At 44.3% G+C, this 22,050-nt stretch overlaps 1 protein-coding gene across 1 annotated transcript in view; it reads left to right on the top strand.

Moving 5' to 3' along the window:
- The window catches only part of LOC124037879 (discoidin domain-containing receptor 2-like), a 57,985-nt gene that overhangs the window by 18,578 nt on the left and 17,357 nt on the right, over positions 1–22,050 (top strand). The window contains exon 2 of the mRNA XM_046353067.1: positions 7,787–7,990. Coding sequence (XP_046209023.1) covers positions 7,909–7,990 — 82 coding nt within the window. The 5' untranslated portion in view covers positions 7,787–7,908. The remainder of the gene's footprint in view (positions 1–7,786; positions 7,991–22,050) is intronic.

Here is a 22,050-nt window from a genome sequence, read left to right as displayed (position 1 = left end):
CTAACACAGGACACGAGCCACCAGCTGTCTGTTTCATTTACTGTTTAAGATCAGCATTAGCTCCTGTATAGCCCATATACATTAACCCATATAAGTAGGCCAGTGTCTCAGTGTGATATGGCTGTAATCTGATACTACAGGAACTGGAGCACTTCAGAAGGAGAAACCAACTAGATGATGATGATGATAAGTGCACAATGAGGCCATTCAGAGGTCGATGGGTGTTTGTAAAGGGGAGCTGTTGAGAGAGTTTGTACAGTTTTACAGCTGTTGTGTTTTGTGATTAGCTGATTACTGTAACGGTGTTACAGTGACGTTATTGTATTTGTGAGAGAATAGATAGTTAACTGACTGGCATGAAAGCGATATGTCTTATATTCTGGAAATCCAGATATCATAAATGTCTATTGGTTTCTAGAAACTGTGTAGAGGTGACGATGTCGTTCTGTGATATCCGGTGTCATTAGAGATCTGTCTTGGCAGAGAGCCAGAGAGTTCTCGGGCAACAGATCAAAATCAACACATCCAAACACACTACATGACCAAAAGTATGTGGACACCTACTCATCGAACATCTCATTCCAAATCATGGGCATTAATATGGAGTTGGTCCCCCCTTTGCTGCTATAACAGACTCCACTCTTCTAGGAAGGCTTTCCACTAGATGTTGGAACATTGCTGCGGGGACTTGCTTCCATTCAGCCACAAGACCATTAGTGAGGTCGGGCACTGATGTTGGGCAATTAGGCCTGGCTCGCAGTCGGCGTTCCAATTCATCCCAAAGATGTTCGATGGGGTTGAGGTCAGGGCTCTGTGCAGCAATGTTCCCTCTAATTCTTCTCGGGACTGAGTACATTTCAGGTCTGCTGAGCGCAAACTTGAACGTTGGGAAAATTCTGTGCAACTTCCAGTGCACGTTTACTGTGAACACTGAGGCTGTACCCGCTTTAAGTTACAGTTTTAATAGTGGCTAGGTAGGCTACTGTGGCTATTTGATCATAATGTAGGCCTACCAGAGTGGTATAGCATCAAAACAATGGAGAAAATGCATCCCATAATATTTTAACATGGAAAGAGCTGTTCTGTCCTTTTCTCGCTCTACTTTATTGCCATGTTATAACCAGCAGCACACAGCAATGCTGACCATATTTTGCTTTTATGAGAGATTTGCATTTAGAAATGCAAGCTGCCTCAATTTCGAGGGGCTGATGCGGTTTCCTCTCTCAGTAATTATTTGTCACGTTTTTGAGAAAACCCTCTCTGAGGGAACGGATGTGGCCACTATGCAGAGTCTCCCTATCATGACTTTGGTAAGCCGTGGGTAGACAGAGGCCTTGTCCTTCCACCAGCTCAGAGGATCTGGGATCGGACCTCCATTATGGCATCTGCTGAGGGATTCCTTCATGCTGCATCCCCAGTTGCTCTCTCGTCAAACAGCATATAAACAGCAGACATTTGTGGCACTACTGCTGGTGCTCCTGCTCCATCTGATCCCTCTTCTTCCTGTTGCCCTGGTGCCTGAGCCAGCTGACTGCTGGGGCTGTCCCTCCCTGCTGCTGAGGTTATTCTTCGAAGAGCCTCATCAATCGCTCTGGCATCACTGCAGGCTAGCTTCTTAAACCTGGGGTCAAGTGCAGCGGTTTCAGATAGCAGGTGATTATATTCCATTCTGTGGAACTTTCTGTTCATTGATGTATATAGGGTGTCCATCAACTCTGTCACATGTCCTGTGGTTACATTTGCTTCTCTCTGGCGGCTGGCTGTGATTCGCTGCAGACCCTTACACAGGAGTGTCATTTTTGAGGCTGTCACATAGCTGAAAAGAGAGAACAGTAACTTATTAGTTCAGGTTCATGTTTTGTCTACTGATACTACATTCTCATCCACTGCTCATATACATATATAATACTGGATTAAATAATGATGTATTAATAACTGCTTACTGTACCTCTCTCCACTGATCTCCACAGTGACCTGCTAAAAGGGTTCCAGGACTCTGCACACCTCCTCCACCACCTCCCATTCCGCTTGAGTCAGAGCATCAACAGGTGCATTGACAATGGCCAGGGTAGAGATGATGGCATCCTTTGACTCAAGAAACCGCTTCAACATTTAATGTTGAATTCCACCTTGTAGTGCAGTCTTATTTAGGCCTCAGCTCAGGCATCCCTATCTGGCGTTGTGTAGACTTGAGTTTTTCAGCACCTGCTGTGCTCCTGTGGAAGTATTCCACAGCTGCTTTCACTTTGTCCACAGTGGGCTTCATCACCTTCAGAGCGTCTCTTACAATCAGGTTGTTTGTGTGGGAAAGACATGGATGATGGGTCCATTTAAAAATGTTCATGGCTTTGGTGATGTTAGCTGCATTGTCTTTAACACAAACAGACCACTTTTCCATCTACTTGCCGTTCTCTGGCCTCTCTCAACAGTTCCTCTGCCAACTTCTCTGAGGTGTGTTTGTCACTGAACTCAAAGCAGTCCAGAAGACAGCTAGACATTTTCAATGAAGTGACATGTAATCGACATGTAAGAAGTGGTTATTCTTGATGTCCAGCAGTCAGATGTCCAGCAGTCAGTGGTAAGGCAAACTGCAGTAGCTTTTTGGACTCTTTCCCGCAATGAAGCCTGTGTGCTCTCGTACAGTTGTGGAATAAGTGATTTTGAAAGGGTTTTCCTGCTTGGAATTGTGTACATTGGATTTAGACTATTGCTTTAATTTTTCAAAAAAAACTCTGTCCTCCACGATGGAAAATGGCTGGAAATCGGTGACAATCATTTTAGCCATTTCAATATCAATTTGGCCTTGTTTTGCTACAGACATAGACTTTGGCGTAAACTGGTCCATAGAAGACTGCGTTGCTGTGGGTCGCGGAGTAGGCCTACTTGACTGAGTGGACACTCGGAGATGCTGGCTGCACCACTATCCGTTGCAGGCCCGCTAGTTTCTCGAATCTCCACTACAGCAAGCTTCATAGTAGGGTGCACAGTTCTCATATGCCGGTGTAGGTTGTGCGTAGAACAGGCTTTATATGAGATTTCGTTTTGGAAAATTCTACACTATGCTCTAACATTGTCTACATTATTAAAATGCATCCAAAAGCTACTGTGCTTCCGACTCATTTTCCAGCTGTTGTTTTCACAACTGTCCTTCCTCTCTCTCTCCTCGGCTGCTAAGTGTGTGACTTTGAGTGAGTTGGCTCGGCCCTCCCTCACACATCTTTGGTTCATTGGTTGACACCAGGTGTCTGATTGACAGGAACAACAGGTTTTGGCTGTTAGTCTGAGCAGACAGTCAGAACGAATGTGTGTGCGCTCGAGCATTTAGGCCTATATTATTGTATTTTGTTTTTCGTTCTCTGAATTAGTTCATTCTATTCATTTAAATCTTTTGACTATTTATATCTTAATTGTTTTAGATTTTTCTAAATAGATTTGGCTCTTCTGATATGCGAGCCGGCTCCCAATGTTCACCTAAAAGAGAAGGCTCTTAGATCAAACTCGTTCGCGAATGACCCATCACTATTGGCTACTTAGCTTATTCAAGCCTGTATCAAAATGCAACACTGTCCCTTTAAGACATAAAAAAAGCTCTTTACCTGACTTTCTTTTTAAAGATTGTAGCAAGCAATCCCTCCCCTATTGCTGACTACAAAGTATCTATAACTGGGCTAATAACTCACTACCTAGCAAAGGATATGAACAAAACGTGCACACGGGGCTACATGCAGCTCTCACTCTGATCTCAAATCAAGCATACCTACTCACGACCACAGCTGTAACATCTACTCATGACCACAGCTGTAACATCTACTCATGACCACAACTGTAATATCTACCCATGACCACAGCTGTAACATCTACTCATGACCACAGCTATAACATCTACCCATGACCACAGCTATAACATCTACTCATGACCACAGCTGTAACATTTACTCATGACCACAGCTGTAACATCTACTCATGACCACAGCTGTAACATCTACTCATGACCACAACTGTAATATCTACCCATGACCACAGCTGTAACATCTACTCATGACCACAGCTGTAACATCTACTCATGACCACAGCTGTAACATCTACGCATGACCACAGCTGTAACATCTACGCATGACCACAGCTGTAACATCTACTCATGACCACAGCTGTAACATCTACTCATGACCACAGCTGTAACATCTACTCATGACCACAGCTGTAACATCTACTCATGACCACAGCTGTAACACAGTCCCGATCAAAGTAAATGGCACAGATCCATATGTGACTTTGGTATGTTTGCATACTGCGGCTCTGGCCTACTGCAGCTCTGATTGGATATGCTGAACCGGTCTGTGTAGACTAGAGTTTTGGAGTCATGCTTGTCAATGCAATATAATCCTACTCTGATGTGTTCTGCCTACAACAAAATCTTTTGCATAGTTTGTTTGGTTTCGGTGTGTTGAATTGAAAGTGGCCAATATTGCATTGTTTCTAACCCAATTCCACAGTAAAGGGAAATGTTGATGGTGTTAACTAAAAGGGAAAATTCTAGAAAGTTGAATGAAGTTCAATCTCGTGCTTCTCTCAGTGGGCTGATACAGTATTTATTCTGCTGATAGGCAGTCGCAGGGAGCTGCTTGGCTACTGCGTGTGTGCATAGTTTAGAGGGAACATTTCTGTGCAGGCCAGTCAAACTCTTCCACACAGATCTCGACAAAGCATTTCTGTATGGACCTGGCTTTGTGCACGGGGGCATTGCCATAAAGTTGGAAATCGTCTAGATTGTCAGTGTGCTATAGCGTTAAGATTTCCGTTTACTAGAACTAACGGTTCAAGCCCGCACCACGAAAAACAGCCCCAAACTTTACAGGTAGCACTTGGGTAGCACTTGCATTGGGGCAGGTAGCGTTCTCCTGGCATCCACCAATACTAGATCTGTCTGTTCGACTTCCAGATGGTGAAGCCTGATTCATCACTCCAGAGAATTCATTTCCACTGCTCCAGAATCCAATGGCGGCAAGCTTTACACCGCTCCAGCCGAAACTTGGCATTGCGCATGGTGATCTTAGGCTTGTGTGCTGCTGCTCGGCCATGGAAACCCATTTTATGAAGCTCCCGGTGAACCATTTGTCATGCCTTGGTCATTATATTTTGTGTTTTTGGTATATGTTTGGGTAGCCAGGGTGTGACATGGGTTTATATGTTGTGTTTCGTATTGGGGTTTGTAGTAATTGGGATTGTGTATGATTAGGGGTGTGTCTAGTTAGGCTTGGCTGCCTGGGGCGATTCTCAATCAGAGTCAGGTGCTTGTCGTTGTCTCTGATTGAGAACCGTATTTAGACAGCCTGACTTTCGCGTTGTAATTTGTGGGTGTTTGTTCCAGTCTCAGTGTAGTAGTCACCAGATAGGCTGTAATAGGTTTCACGTTTCGTTTGTTGTTTTCGTTTACAGTTATTTCATGTACCGCGATTATTTTCATTAAAGTCATGAGTAACCTACACGCTGCATTTCGGTCTGACTCTCTTCATTCAACAGACGAACGACGTTACACCATTCTTGTGCTGACTTTGCTTCCAGAGGCAGTTTCGAACTTGGTAGTGAGTGTTGCAACCAAGGACAGATGATTTTTAAGCGCTATGCGCTTCAGCACCCTGCGGTCCCGTTATGTGAGCTTATGTGGCCTACCACTTCGCAGCTGAGCCATTGTTGCTCCTAGTAGTTTTAACTTCACAATACAACCACTTAGAGTTGACCAGGGCAGAAATGTGACAAACTTGCTGGAAAGATGGCACCCTATGACCGTGCCACATTAAAAGTCACTGAGATCGTCAGTAAGGCCATTCTATATCCAATGTTTGTTTATGGAGATTGCATGGCTGTGTACTCAATTTTATGCACCTGTCAACAATGGGTGTGGCTGAAATATCCGAATCCACTCATTTGAAGGGGTGTCTACATACTTTTGTATGTATAGTGTATGTTTCCCACAACCAGAATAAAGCCCTGTACGTAGGCAACTGTATGAAGCTCCAGCTTTTACACTGTTGTCTGACAGTGGCACTCAATGGCCTGCTTATTGTGAGCATGTGTCAGTGTTTGCTGCAGAGGGCAAGGAGACGTTTACTAGGTGTGTGTGTGTGTTCTGCTGCTGGATCCTGACATGTTGCCCTATCAGCCACTCCTATGCAGCAGCGCACGGCCAGGAGAATGTTGTGTTTAGTACGGAATTAACATTTGAAAACTTTGCGTGCGCACACACTCACTCGTACCTCTTTGGCATAGGATAAAGACCAGGGAACCTCCCCTTTGGCTTTCTGATCTCTCCACCTTAAACATGGAATCTGTATTAGGGGAAACAGTTCCACTGTCCGTCCACAGCACCTTTGTTACTGTTTTTATTTTGTGAACGAAACGGAGATGAGGTGTGTTGAGCAGTGTGGTTAAATTGAATTGCATGTTCTGTTGTTCTATCGCTTGTGCAGTGATGTCGAAAGAGGGGAAAAAAACAGTGTTCGTTGTCTGCAGTAACTTCGTTGTTGTGATTTCCCAAATGGACGTGGCAGTTTCACCATTAAGGATTCCAGCTTTAACTCTGTACAGTCCATACTGCACTATTTTGTATAAGCAAAGATATAACAACCACTAATGATCCAGTCGTTCCAGTAATAAATGAACGTCACCACATGACCGTTTTGTTCCCCGTGCTTTAAATGCAGCATGGTGTTTCTTCCATAACAAGCTATTGACACAGTGAGCAAGCCACATACTAAGATTGTGATTATGTAACAATGAGTTAGAATGACGGTAAGGAGTTTACATGTGCGGCACCCCCCCCCCCCCCCCCCCACACACACACACACACACCTTTTACTAGATCATTATGCAAGTGGGAGGCCAGACAACCACACAAGACTAGAGTCAATTACCAAAAGCTTTGTTCAAGATCACTGTGAGTAGACATCAACTTTTCCTTTGAGGTTAGACCATTGGCTGTTTGGGTCTGTCGAAGAGAGGAGTCCTGCTGGACCTGTCTCTGTCTCACTGTATAATCAGTCCCACTGTGGTAATGTCTGTGGTGGCCGTCTCTCTCTCTCTCTCTCTCTCTCTCTCTCTCTCTCTCTCTCTCTCTCTCTCTCTCTCTCTCTCTCTCTCTCTCTGTCTCTCTCTCTGTCTCTCTCTCTGTCTCTCTCTCTCTCTCTCTCTCTCTCTCTCTCTCTCTCTCTCTCTCTCTCTCTCTCTCTCTCTCTCTCTCTCTCTCTCTCTCTCTCTGTCTCTCTCTCTCTCTGTCTCTCTCTCTCTCTCTCTCTCTCTCTCTCTCTGTCTCTCTCTCACTCTCTCACTTTGAATTTATTCCTACCTCCTTTTGTCTGAAGTTCTCTAACACACCCACACACATTTACTATTAGATGTTTAGCTGTATAGGTACAGTTTTATGTACATTTTTATTCCTTAGAGCTGGCTACTGTAATGTTGAATTATCCCTGCCAGTTTGACTTTAATATCCCTTTGCTATTCGCTTGTGTTAAGGTAATGATGAATGGAAATTCCACTTTTACACAGCAATTATTGTCTTTATTGAGCAAATGAAAACCATTCCTCCAGTAAAAGCTGTAGCTTTCCCATAGAACCTCTCAGATGGTCTGGTTCCCTGGAGGAAAGAGGTAAAACCGCATCAACTGTCTGAATATGCCACATGGATCCAAACACGGACCCTTGAACTTCTGTTCCATTTCATCACAGTCCAAATATTCCAACTTGTATGACATATTTTGACTGTCTGTTGTTTTCCCATTGATTTCAGGTTTGAAGACCCTCTCTCTCTCTGTGTGTGTGTGTGTGTGTGTGTGTGTGTGTGTGTGTGTGTGTGTGTGTGTGTGTGTGTGTGTGTGTGTGTGTGTGTGTGTGCGTGTGCGTGTGTTTGGGATGAAGCGCCTGTGGGACAAACACTTTCCGTTGCTCATCCTTCTCTATCTGGTAGGAGACGTCACCTCACAGGTTAACCCAGGTGAGTGTTGCCATGGGAACGGTATGGGGAGCTGTGTATGCACGTGCTTGTGTATGTTTGTCCATGTGGTGGCCTTAATTGCTGCTGTTGTCTCTTTTGATATGAGCAGGACTGTTCTGGTATCCATGGTTTTCTCCACTTTTACCACTCTATGTTTGCTTCACTGAGGGAAAGTGTGATGTTAATGAGATGCCAATTATATTTTACAAGGAAACCCAGACGCAACGCTTGTTGAGCAGAGACGGATCACTGACAACCAGTAGGCAACAGAGAGAGAATCTGAGTCAACTCCTGATAAATACAATGACTTGGGACAATAGTACGTATGACAACATTATAGAGCTGTTGTCATTAAATAGAGGTTTATAATTGGATAAAGAGCAGGGCACAAGGCCAAACTCTCTCTCTCTCTCTCTCTCTCTCTGTGTGTGTGTGTGTGTGTGTGTGTGTGTGTGTGTGTGTGTGTGTGTGTGTGTGTGTGTGTGTGTGTGTGTGTGTGTGTGTGTGTGTGTGTGTGTGTGTGTGTGTGTGTGTGTGTGTGTGTGTGTGTGTGTGTGTGTGTGTGTGAATAGAAGTCCCCAGAAGAGTAGTAAAATAACAAAAATATGACCAACTGGAGACATTTTGTTGGTCTCTACAAGGTCAAATGTTATTTCTAGGGGGTTTTGGGTTAAGGGTTAGGAGCAAAGGTTAGTTATAGAGTTAGGGTGAGGAGCTAGGGTTAAGGTTAGGTTTTTGGGTTATGGTTAGGCTAAGAGTATGGGTTAGGGTTAAGTTAGGCGTTCGGGAAAATAGGATTTTGAATGGGACTGAATTGCGTGTCCCCACAAGGTTAGCTGTACAAGACTGTGTGTGTGTGGTGCGTGGTCTTTTACAGCTGTGGCAGTCTGCTCTGAGAGAGGGGGAGGTAATTGTAGAGTCAGTTCTTCACATTAACATTGCTTTTTAATTAAAGCCTGCTCCAGGCAAACTACAAACACACCAGAACATTTCTCACAAAATTGTCTGGGGTGCCTCGAAGCAAACAAAGCCTATGTTCCATATGCTGTGAACTTTTATTTTTCTGTGGCTTGGTGCAGGGAAACAACTATTTGTTTTCATGGACTTTCATGAACATACATCAAAACTTTGACGTCTTTAACAGTGGAGTGACAAAACACACACTAGACACACCATGGGCAGCCAGCGCCGTTTAAAATGAGGATGTTTTCTTTTTCATGAGCATGGCGTTATTTCTATTACAACGTATTGGATGACTGTCATTCATATTCCATTCACCCAGTGTAACAGCGATAGGTTTAGGCTACTACATGATACTCACATTTGCCCTGTACCCATCATGAGGTTGCTACAACCTAGCCTATGAATGAAAGTTTACAATGTAGGTGCATACAGGTCGAGAGAGACATTTGACAGACGGTGACACATGGACAGACAATGACACATTCAATACCGCCTTGCACACTTTTGCCTGCATCAAGCTGACGTAGAGTGTAATCAAGTCCAACAGTTGCAAACAAGAATTTCTATTGGACAAATTCAGCTATTTTTATCCCCGTTTTGTTCGATTTGCTTCCGTTTAAGAATGTTTTTCAACCGAGTCGGCAGAAGGAATACCTGATCACGCGTAAACACAGTTCACTTTCATAGCAGCCACGTTGTATTCCTTCTCGCATCTATGCGCTCTCCTCCTCCTCAACTTTTCCTTTCGCTTGTGAACTTCAATGCACAACACATCAGCTGTTTGTGACCAGGCAAAAACAACTTTCCAAGCCAAACCATATCATAACTGCTACAAACAACCTACATCATTGTCACCATATTACCTAAAATAACTTCATAGTCAACATAGCTAACAGAACTAACGTGTTAGACCCTCTCAGTACTTTGTCAAAGCAGCGATTACAGCCTCAAATCTTCTGGGGTATGACACTACAAGCTTGGCACACTTGTATTTGTGCAGTTTCTCCCATTCTTCTCTGCAGATTCTCGCAAACTTTGTCAGGTTGGATGGGGAGCGTTGCTGCACAGCTATTTTCAGGTCTCTCCAGAGATGTTTGATCGGGTTCAAGTTCAGGCTCTGGCTAGGCCACTCAAGGACATTCAGAGACTTGTCCCGAAACCACTCCTGCATTGTCTTTGTTGTGTGGTTAGGGTCGTTGCCCTGTTAGAAGGTGGAAGTTTCACCATTAAGGATTCCAAATGTAACTCTTTACAGTCCATATTACACTCTACATCCTTCTGCCTGGTAGTGTGGTAGCACACCACCACTTCACTTAAGGTTCCAAAACCATATGCATTTGCCTGGTAGTTACATAGGTGCAGTGTATTGACACTGCATTAACACATTGTTAAATGGTTTGTAGAAATGTCCAAAAACAGTTTTCGCTTTGACATTAATGGGGTACTGTGTGTAGATTAATGAAGATATTTTTTGATTTAATCAATTTTAGAATAAGGCTGTAACGTAACAAAATGTGGAACAAGTCAAGGGGTCTGAATACTTTCCAAATGCACTGTAGGAAAACCAAAAGCTTACAATGACTTGGAAAAGTTCTAGTGTTGCGTTGGATAGTCATAGCCAGCTAGCTATCATAGCATCCTCCTGTTTGAACAGTGTGTTTGAGTAGGCCTAACTGGCTAGTTGCATTTGCTAGCTAAGAAGACCTAAGTGAAACTAGAAATAAAATTACTCTCTCTTGCTTCTCTTTCATTTTGGAAGAAATTAAATAGTTTAAAACTGTTCAACTATTGTCTTTCTCTCTCTTTGAGTCAACTACTCACCACATTTTATGATTTCAGTACTATATAAATTATCTCATCCTTTGATTGGGTGGACAACATATCAGTTCATGCTGCAAGAGCTCTGATAGGTTGGAGGACATCTTCCTGAAGTTGTCATAATTACTGTGTAAGTCTATGGAAGGGGGTGAGAACCATCCGGCTACACCTGGTGCTACCTTGAGTGCTGTCGAGGCTACTATAGACCTTTATTGCAAAATAGTGTGTTTTAATCAATTATTTGGTTACATGTGATTATATTTAGTATAGTTTTATCTAAAAATGATACCTTTTTAAAATGCTTTACCATTTTTATTTTTAAGAAATTCACTGAGGAGGATGGTCCTCCCCTTCCTTCACGGAGACACACCCTTCTCTCCATTCATGCGTGTATTTTACAGCCTACAGTGTGGCTGATCTTTAAGACTAGCATGTTGCTATATTGGCAGAGAGAGAGAGAGAGAGAGAGAGAGAGAGAGAGAGAGAGAGAGAGAGAGAGAGAGAGAGAGAGAGAGAGAGAGAGAGAGAGAGAGAGAGAGAGAGAGAGAGAGAGAGAGAGAGAGAGAGAGAGAGAGAGAGAGAGAGAGAGAGAGAGAGAGAGAGAGAGAGAGAGAGAGAGAGAGAGAGAGAGAGAGAGAGAGAGAGAGAAGGTTTATACAAAATGGGTGTTCTCTCCAATGGGACTGAGCAGTGAAGTGGTGGGTGCTGTGGTTGTTTTCAGGCCTGTCTACATCTCGTCATCTCTGTTGCTAGAAGTCTCTGACCGGGTTTATGAGATGTGCTCCGGACATACAGCAGAGTGGTCAGCTTGACAGTATACAGCTTTAGTCTATCCATATTACTTGATCTACAGTCCAGTCTTATCCCAACCTGAATCCACCTCTATTTCTCCATCTATCTCTACTCCAGGCTTATTCCAGTCTCTATGGCTCCTACTCTACAGTGAAAGCATGTCGCCCACTCAGTATGGAAATGGGAAAGACAGAGATGGTATAACTACACTGCTCAGGAATTTTAAACAGGGGAAAGTTGGCATCACCATGCATCTCGGTGCTACTAAATTCAGCAATGCATATTTCCTGCCTTCTGTTTTTTTCCTCTCCATCCTTGCAGCAGAATTATAGTTAGACACAGTAAGACCTGTGATTGAGTCAACGAGACCCCAAGCAAAACTGTAGAGTGACAAGGGACGGACAGACGCACAATTCCCTCATCCATTCTCGGGTGTGTCAAAGAATCTTCGCCCAGTTTAGAGGATTTGAAATCTGGAGATAATTAAGACTTCTCTCTCACTTGCCGTCAGCAAAATGATTCTCCACAATGGGGGATAATTGGGATTTAGAACATTTTGTTGCATGAATTTAAATGAACTTTGGCCATGTTCGGGTGCATTAGTACTCTGCACTCCACCACTTCTGAGTAATCAACAATCCCAGCAAATACACATTGGAAGCCCATTTCAATATACTTTCCTGCTGTCAGTATGTATGGAATGTATTAACCACAGACTCTGCATGCACAACACACACACAAAAATAAACTCCCACCAAGGCTGGGTACAGCCATTGCGCTGAAGATATTGTTCTCATCATATTACAATAGAAAGGCTATGAGACAGTTTACACAAGATGGCCAAGGACAACATTGAGTATAATATCAGAGTACTGTGTGTGTGTGTGTGTGTTTGTGTGTGTGTGTGTGTGTGTGTGTGTGTGTGTGTGTGTGTGTGTGTGTGTGTGTGTGTGTGTGTGTGTGTGTGTGTGTGTGTGTGTGTGTGTGTGTGTGTGTGTTCGTCCAGCTCTCTCTTTCTATATTTGGGCAGCAGGTAGCCTAGTGGTTAGAGCGTTGGGCCAGTAACCAAAAGGTCGCTGATTTGAATACCCATACTGACAAGGTGAAAAACTCTCATTTGCTCCAGGTGCGTCGTACTGGTACGGCTGACTCCGTAAAACAACACATTTCACTGCACCTATCTGAAAAAAACATGTTTTCTTCTCTTTCTCGCTCCACACAGGGATGGTATTTTTCCATCATTTCAGAGGTGATATTTTATTTTTAGATGGTGTGTATGTGTACACATTTAACTATACTTGTGAGTACAAGAAAGGCCTCAAGAATAGTAAACCAACCAAAATTCAGAAATGAGAGGACATTCAGCTGGTCCTCATTCTAGGCTGAGGGGTTAGAATTAGGGTTTAGGGAAAATAGGATTTTGAATGGGAATCAATTGTCGTTGTTTTTTTACCTTTATTTAACTAGGCAAGTCAGTTAAGAACAAATTCTTATTTTCAATGATGGCCTAGGAACAGTGGGTTAACTGCCTGTTCAGGGGCAGAACGATAGATTTGTACCTTGTCATCTTGGGGATTTGAACTTGCAGCCTTTCGGTTACTAGTCCAACACTCTAACCACTAGGCTACCCTGGTCCTCACAAGTGTATAGTAAGTCCTCAGAAGTGCCCCATGGGTCACCCCTGAGGGTAAGCTAGATAAATACCCCACAGACCAGCATTTAGGAGAGACGTTCATCCGGCGCACTGAAAAACGCCTCTCTCTCTCGCTCTCTCTCCTCCTTTATTGCGTGCTTCAGTTTAGGGTGTGGTCTGAGCCACTGATAATGACTTATTTTCACCAATCACATCCAAGGTAATTACAAATTCTTTCTCTGCTTTCTCCTCTATTGTCTATGGGCTGAGCCAATGGATCTGTCTGGCTGTAGTTAATGGGAAATTACCTTATTATGGAACAGTTTTCTTTTTGTACCAAGTGAATCCCACATAATGTGGTTGTTCAGAGTTTCATTCTGTTGTATTTGTGTCCTGCTATGAAACTAATATGGCATGCTTCATTAATTAAATATCAGGTAGATAATGTTGTGATTTTTCAATTACTCTAGTCTGAAAACAACAATCAATTGCTCTGTGAATGCATGCAAAGTCAGGCCTTGTCTCCCCATATTTTTCTCTCTTTCTCTCTGGTTCTCTTTCTCCCTGCCTCTGTTTGCAGTGTACACCTGTATGTGAATGTACTCATGTTTCTCCTCTCACTCATAGATCAGTGGTGAATTACAGATGTAGGATCAATTTGAGCCAGTTTGCTATAGCAGGAAAATAATCCTGCAGCAACAGGAAATGTGAATTGTTATGTGGATTATTTTTGATGGGGTTGATGTATTTTTCGTAAAGTAAAATCAATTCTTAAAAAGTGGTAATTGCAAACTTCAGAATCCTTTTTAAACCTCAAATACAATACAAGTTAGAAATGTCCTGCATTGCAGGAAAGGTGTCCTGCTACTCAAATTAAGATTTTACACCTGTACTATGGTCAACAAGCCCAATTTCCACCACTCATATATTAAGGGTCGACTTTCGGCATGAAAAATGGTCCAACTCTGCCTCTTTCTCAATTTTCAAACAGAAATGTGCTCTGCCTTCGGTGCTTCATCGATTTGTCATTCTGGTCATGTGCTCCGCAATCGACGTAGCTTGTTCGTTAGCTATGTTAGCCAATGTAGCTGGCCCCTAACAGCTCCAGTATGTGTTGACGTCATTTCACAGGATTTGTTTTTGGATGGAAGATGTAGAGATAGGTAAGAAATGGCACTTCTGTAGCCAAATATCTTATTAATCTTTTTTTAAAGCATTAAATGATCTGGTATGGTGGTGCATTGTTGTACAGTTTAAAGCTGTTCTTTTGGGGGTTTTGCCCAAAGTTGACCTTTAAGCACAGCATTTTCATCACGCAAAAGTGCAGAGATCTGTGCAAATGAGTACTGTGCACACTGTATTATAATCTACAGTGTGAATCAATTTGATTTCATCTTTATTAATTAACCAGAGTTTAGTCAACTGTTGTAAAACATTGTATGGATGTTTTGCTCACTGCTGGCTTATGGAGTCTTAGAGCTGCCTGGAGAGCCAATGAAATGTTCCCGAATACAACACATGAATCAAAACTGACACTATTATTGGAGGAATTGCAGATGTTATCACATTTGATCGCAATTATGTTACCAAGGGTACCACTAATAGACTGAAAATATGAAAAGTGTGTGGTGATTATGGCTGACATGTCTGTCTAAGCATGAAGGAGGCAGGAGATGGGGGAGGGAGGACAGGAGAAGATAAAGAGAGGAGAATGGGACGGAGGAACGGAGGAGGTGCGGAGGAGAAGGTAGCCTCACATCTGGAATAGTTTTTCGTTTTGAGACGGATCTGTTTCTGGAGTGAGTCTCACCGTCACTGCCAGGACGAACCCTGAGAGGTTTCCCCATCTTGATGTTTAAGCAAACATTTGGAAGAGGGAAGGAAGACAGAAAGAAAGGATAAAAAAGTGAGCTAAGGGGCCATGCTGAAGGGAAAGTCTCCCTGGCCTGCACTTCCTCCTCCACTCCCTGGAACCAGCCTGACCCCAAGATATCACACACTCTGTACACTTCAGTATACACACACATAAACACACAAGTATTTCTCGCTCTCTCGCTTTCTAATCTCACTCTCACTCTGTGTCCCCTTGCACTTCCTCTGCCACTCATACTGACCAGCGTGACCCTGTGCTATCGCGCACACACACATTCAGATAGTTTGGGGAAATGTTTAGCCCGGAAAGCAGAGAAGACATTGGTTCAGTTGTCTCCAAGTTACAGTTTTTCTCAATTGCTAAAACACTATTTCTGAAACCTTGCTCCATTTCCTGAAAACATTCAACACAAAACCTCATCTTCAAGCAGTATTTACATAACCTCTGACTCCTCTCGCAAAATGAAACATTTGCCTCAAAACAGTTTCACCTGTGTTCAAAATCAAACACGGCTCTCAAATCATAGACAAAGTGATCCAAATGATATACACTCTCAAGCAGTCAGTAAACAATACACCGAAAAATAGAAAACACAATGTTCAAAGCATACAATTCTCAGGGAAAAGTACATTTTTAATCTAAAAAAAGATTAATATTTTTACGTCATTGTCCTTTGATGAACAAAAACATGTTCTATCATAGTAGCTCAAAATTGATCAGAAGTTACTACTCTGCTTTGCTCTTTGCAATTTTGTTTTTTGTTCTTCCTCCTCCCTCTACCCCTATTTTTACAGTACTGTACCCTGCATCTCACAAACTTGTCCTTTGTCTCTGTGATACTGTAATTCTTGTTCTTTGTTGATATGAACCTGCAACCAGTCAATCTATTGAGCAGTCAGTACTGTTAATAAATGGAAAGCACAATGTTCAGGGCCATACAATTTGTCCATTGTACAATATACAGCCTACAAAGCACTGTACTACAGTCTACAATACTACAGTTTTTTTTATTGCTTAAGCACGATTTTCATAACAGGGCCCGTGTTTTCAAAACACTACACACAATTAGCACAACCACACACCCAATTAGCAAAACACTACAGATCCTTTGCAAAAGTAAACACTCTTGTAAAAACTATATACTTCTTTTTAAAAACCACACTTTGTTACCATATGAAACACACAAGTTTCACATTATTATACTCTGTTTGCACGAGTTACACTCTGCTGTGATAAACCTAAAACACCTTTAGCACTTCTACTTCCCTATGATTAGAGTAGGCTACTATCAACAAAGTACAAATATAATGTCAATTCACCAAACACTACACAAGACCAATGTTGCAGACTGAAGAAACTCATTTATTTCTCAACACGCCCAAAATGTTGACATGGAGATTCATAATACTGTAACCAAACGTCACTTTACGTATTGTAAGATCAAAAAAATAAAATAAAAAACAACTAGACATTGTCTCGTCGCCGAGCTGGATCTGGCCAGAGAATTTCATCAACATCGTAGGCAATGTTGTCATTAGCAAGACACCTTGGAAAGAAACGTCTTGAATGACGAATCCATCCTTGCATTGCTGCTACCTCCATCTGGTCACAGGCCTCCTCCATGGCTTGGATGAGGGGTACCTCAGCCTGGAGACGGAGATCATGTACCTTCCACCGCCATGCTGAGAAAAACTCTTCTATAGGGTTGAGGAATGGAGAGTATGGTGGAAGATATAGGACGGTGAAATGTGAATGTTGCTGAAACCAGATCTGAACCAGACCAGAGCGGTGGAAAGACACATTGTCCCAGACAACAATGTATTGCATATGATCGATTTGATTTGCTGCTGTTATGTTGTGCAATTGGTCCAAGAATGTAAGTATGAGTGCTGTGTTGTAAGGGCCCATATGGGCATGGCGGTGGAGGACACCATTCTGTGTAATGGCTGCACAGAGTGTTATATTACCCCCACGTTGCCCTGGGACATTGACTATAGCCCTGTGGCCAATGATGTTTCTTCCCCTCCTTCGTGTTCTCGTCAGGTTGAACCCAGCCTCATCTATGTAAATGAACTCATGCTGGATCTCCTCTCCATCCATTCATAAAACTCTCTGAAAAACAGTGTCAGGCAAAATTGTGTAGTTCAGTGTAGATCTAGTATACATATTCCAGTACAGTAAAAGATTATGAGACAGTATGCAAGATCACACTGCTAAAGTGAATACATACCTCTGCATAATCATATATCGAGTGCCAACTCTCGCTCTCTTGAAGACGGAAGGGACGTAGCCAGCGGTCAGTGATGAGTTGATGAGCGAGGTGAGGTAAGGGAGAAGGTCTCCGGAAATGGTCTGGAGAAGAGGGGAGGGGATAGGGTCAAGCGGGCAGGTTGTTGGGCGGCCGGCCGTCACAAGACGCGAGATTTCATCTGGAGAGAGAGGGGAGAAAGAGGTCAGAGCACAGGGTAGGGCAGTGTGAGCAGAACCAGCGGTGTCGTTTGACTTAGCAAACGAGGATCGGATGTCGTCAACCTTCTTTTCAAAATGGTTGACGAAGTCGTCTGCAGAGAGGGAGGAGGGGGAGGGAGGAGGATTCAGGAGGGAGGAGAAGGTGGCAAAGAGCTTCCTAGGGTTAGAGGCAGATGCTTGGAATTTAGCGTGGTAGAAAGTGGCTTTAGCAGCAGAGACAGAGGAGGAAAATGTAGAGCGGAGGGAGTGAAAGGATGCCAGGTCCGCAGGGAGGCGAGTTTTCCTCCATTTCCGCTCGGCTGCCCGGAGCCCTGTTCTGTGAGCTCGCAATGAGTCATCGAGCCACGGAGCGGGAGGGGAGGACCGAGCTGGCCTGGAGGATAGGGGACATAGAGAGTCAAAGGATGCAGAGAGGGAGGAGAGGAGGGTTGAGGAGGCAGAATCAGGAGATAGGTTGGAGAAGGTTTGAGCGGAGGGAAGAGATGATAGGATGGAAGAGGAGAGAGTAGCGGGGGAGAGAGAGCGAAGGTTGGGACGGCGCGATACCATCCGAGTAGGGGCAGTGTGGGAGGTGTTGGATGAGTGCGAGAGGGAAAAGGATACAAGGTTAGTGGAAGAACAGCATCTAGTAAAGATGAGGTCGAGCGTATTGCCTGCCTTGTGAGTAGGGGGGGAAGGTGAGAGGGTGAGGTCAAAAGAGGAGAGGAGTGGAAAGAAGGAGGCAGAGAGGAATGAGTCAAAGGTAGACGTGGGGAGGTTAAAGTCGCCCAGAACTGTGAGAGGTGAGCCGTCCTCAGGAAAGGAGCTTATCATTGATGAACTCTCCGAGGGAACCTGGAGGGCGATAAATGATAAGGATGTTAAGCTTGAAAGGGCTGGTAACTGTGACAGCATGGAAAGTGCTAATACACCTGGTTGGTGTGTCTACAATTAAGCAAACAAGTGTTTGCACACCTGATGACTGTGTTGAACCAATAGGTTGGAGGGTGTGGTAATCTGACAGTCAGTGCTTTGGTATTGCAAGGATGTGACTTCATGATAGATTTTTGTGTGTAATGTATGTTAAGTGTTTTTAATGTTTTGCAAATCACTGTGTGTAGAGGTTTGCTACAAGTGTGAGGTTGACAATGTGCTTATAGTTGTGCAAATGTGGGCTGATGTTTTGCTTCTTGAGTGTAAGGTTTTGCTAATAGTGTACTACTTTTAATTTTAGTGGGTAATCAATCCAAAAAAACTGTAAAAGGGACAAAAATCAAAGGAGTAAACATGTGATCAATGTGCTTCTTCTTGTCTTTGGGCTGAGTCAGGCCAGAGCACTTCGTCGACATCACAAGCAATATTTTCCCTCCTGAGGCAACGGGGGAAGAAGCCTCTTGTGTGCCTGACATGATTCCTCACCTATATCCACCACAGGCTAAATCCATGGCTTGCAGCAGATTTACTCTGGTGTAGGGTTGTCTATCATACACTTTCCATCTCCAAGAGGAGAAAAACTCCTCAATCGGATTCAGGAAAGGCGAGTATGGAGGGAGGTACAAGTTCATAAACTGCCCATTGATGTTAAAACCATTCCCTCCCTTATTGAGCAGCTCGGTGGAAACTGACATTGTCCCACACTATCATATAGGTGGGAATGGGATTCTCATTTAGCTCTTGATCCTGCTGCTCTTGAACCTGCTGCTCAAATAAAATATCTCTTAGATTGGCAATAAATCTTAGAAGGTGCTGTGTGTTATATGGCCCGAGTGTAACATGGTGAGGTAGAACACCATGGTTGCTGATAGCAGCATAGATTGTGACATTGCCACCTCGTTGACCAGGGACTTCAGCAATGGCCCGCTGTCCAATCATGTTTCGGCCTCTCCTTCTCCTCTTTGTTAGAATGAAGCCGGCTTCATAGACAAAGATGAACACATGGGGTCTGTCCAAGGATTCCAAGTCAAATATTGTCTGTGTAGAAATACAATATATTGTATGCAGGATTTTGTAAGTCGTACAGAGAGTGCTATACTGTAGAGTACAATTAGGCTTCTGATTCACATACATTGTATGTACTGTGTCATGTTTGTCATTTATTGTCATGTCTTGTCCCTGTGCTCCCCATGCTATTCGTTTCCCTCTGCTGGTCTTGTTTGGTTCTATCCTTCTCTCTCCCCCTCCCTCTCTCACTCTCTCGCTCTCTCTTCTCTCTGTCGTTCCGTTCCTGCTCCCAGCTGTTCCTATTCCCCTAATCATCATTTAGTCTTCCCACACCTGTTCCCGATCCTTTCCCCTGATTAGACTCCCTATTTATTCCTTTGTGATCCGTTCCTGTTCCGTCGGTTCCTTGTATTGTATTCACCATGCTGTGATTGCGTTTCGCCCTGTCCTGTCGTGTTTTTTGCCGTGATTGTGTATCACCCTGTCCTGTCGTGTTTTGTGCCTTCATCAGACGCTGCGTGTGAGCAGGTGTCTCAGTCGACTACGGCCTGCGCCTACCCGGCGACCTGCAGTCTGTGGCCGCTTCTCCAGCTGTTTTCCCTCTACAAATCTAGAGGATGTCAGTTATTCCGTTTTGAACATTATTAAACTCTGTTTCTGTTAAGTCGCTTTTGGGTCCTCTTTTACCTGCATGACAGAAGGAACCGACCAAGGAATGGACCCAGCGACTTCAGACGCTCGTTACACTGCCGTCGAGTTCCAAGGAGCCATGCTCGGCAGACACGAGCAGGAATTGTCTGCTGCTCGCCATGCCGTGGAGAACCTGGCCGCTCAGGTTTCCGACCTCTCTGGACAGTTCCAGAGTCTACGTCTCGTGCCACCTGTTACTCCCTGGCCTGCCGAGCCTCCAGAACCCAGGGTTAATAACCCACCTTGCTACTCCGGGCAGCCCACTGAGTGCCGCTCCTTTCTCACGCAGTGTGAGATTGTGTTCTCTCTCCAACCCCACACATACTCTAGAGAGAGAGCTCGGGTTGCTTACGTCATTTCACTCCTTACTGGCCGGGCTCGAGAATGGGGCACAGCTATCTGGGAGGCAAGGGCTGATTGCTCTAACAGATTCCAGAACTTTAAAGAGGAGATGATTCGGGTTTTTGACCGTTCAGTTTTTGGTGAGGAGGCTTCTAGGGCCCTGGCTTCCTTATGCCAAGGTGAACGGTCCATAACGGATTATTCCATTGAGTTTCGCACTCTTGCTGCCTCTAGTGAGTGGAACGAGCCGGCGCTGCTCGCTCGTTTTCTGGAGGGACTCCACGCAGCGGTTAAGGATGAGATTCTCTCCCGGGAGGTTCCTTCAGATGTGGACTCTTTGATTGCTCTCGCCATCCGCATAGAACGACGGGTAGATCTTCGTCACCGGGCTCGTGGAAGAGAGCTCGCATCAACGGTGTTTCCCTGCTCCGCATCGCAACCATCTCCCTCCTCTGGCTTTGAGACTGAGCCCATGCAGCTGGGAGGGATTCGCATCTCGAATAAGGAGAGGGAACAGAGGATCACCAACCGCCTGTGCCTCTATTGCGGAGTTGCTGGACATTTTGTTATTTCATGTCCAGTAAGAGGCCAGAGCCCATCAGTAAGCGGAGGGCTACTGGTGAGCGCTACTACTCAGGTCCCTTCATCTAGATCTTGTACTACTATGTCGGTCCATCTACGCTGGACCGGTTCGGTGCTACATGCAGTGCTTTGATTGACTCTGGGGCTGAGGGTTGTTTCATGGACGAAGCATGGGCTCGGAAACATAACATTCCTTTCAGACCGTTAGACAGGCCTACGCCCATGTTTGCCTTAGATGGTAGTCATCTTCCCAGTATCAAATTTGAGACACTACCTTTAACTCTCACAGTATCTGGTAACCACAGTGAGACTATGTCTTTTTGATTTTCCGTTCACCGTTTACACCTGTTGTTTTGGGTCACCCCTGGCTTGTATGTCATAATCCTTCTATTAATTGGTCTAGTAATTCTATCCTATCCTGGAACGTTTCTTGTCATGTGAAGTGTTTAATGTCTGCCATCCCTCCCATTTCTTCTGTCCCTACTTCTCAGGAGGAACCTGGCGATTTGACAGGAGTGCCGGAGGAATATCATGATCTGCGCACGGTCTTCAGTCGGTCCCGAGCCAACTCCTTTCCTCCTCACCGGTCGTATGATTGTAGTATTGATCTCCTTCCGGGGACCACTCCTCCTCGAGGTAGACTATACTCTCTGTCGGCTCCCGAACGTAAGGCTCTCGAGGATTATTTGTCTGTGTCTCTTGACGCCGGTACCATAGTGCCTTCTTCCTCTCCGGCCGGGGCGGGGTTCTTTTTGTTAAGAAGAAGGACGGTACTCTGCGCCCCTGCGTGGATTATCGAGGGCTGAATGACATAACGGTTAAGAATCGTTATCCGCTTCCCCTTATGTCATCAGCCTTCGAGATTCTGCAGGGAGCCAGGTGCTTTACTAAGTTGGACCTTCGTAACGCTTACCATCTCGTGCGCATCAGAGAGGGGGACGAGTGGAAAACGGCGTTTAATACTCCGTTAGGGCATTT

Source organism: Oncorhynchus gorbuscha, linkage group LG06 (genome assembly GCF_021184085.1).
Source record: "Oncorhynchus gorbuscha isolate QuinsamMale2020 ecotype Even-year linkage group LG06, OgorEven_v1.0, whole genome shotgun sequence".
Taxonomy (NCBI): domain Eukaryota; kingdom Metazoa; phylum Chordata; class Actinopteri; order Salmoniformes; family Salmonidae; genus Oncorhynchus; species Oncorhynchus gorbuscha.
The sequence above is the reverse complement of the archived record's forward strand: the minus strand, read 5'-3'. Positions and strand labels throughout refer to the sequence as shown.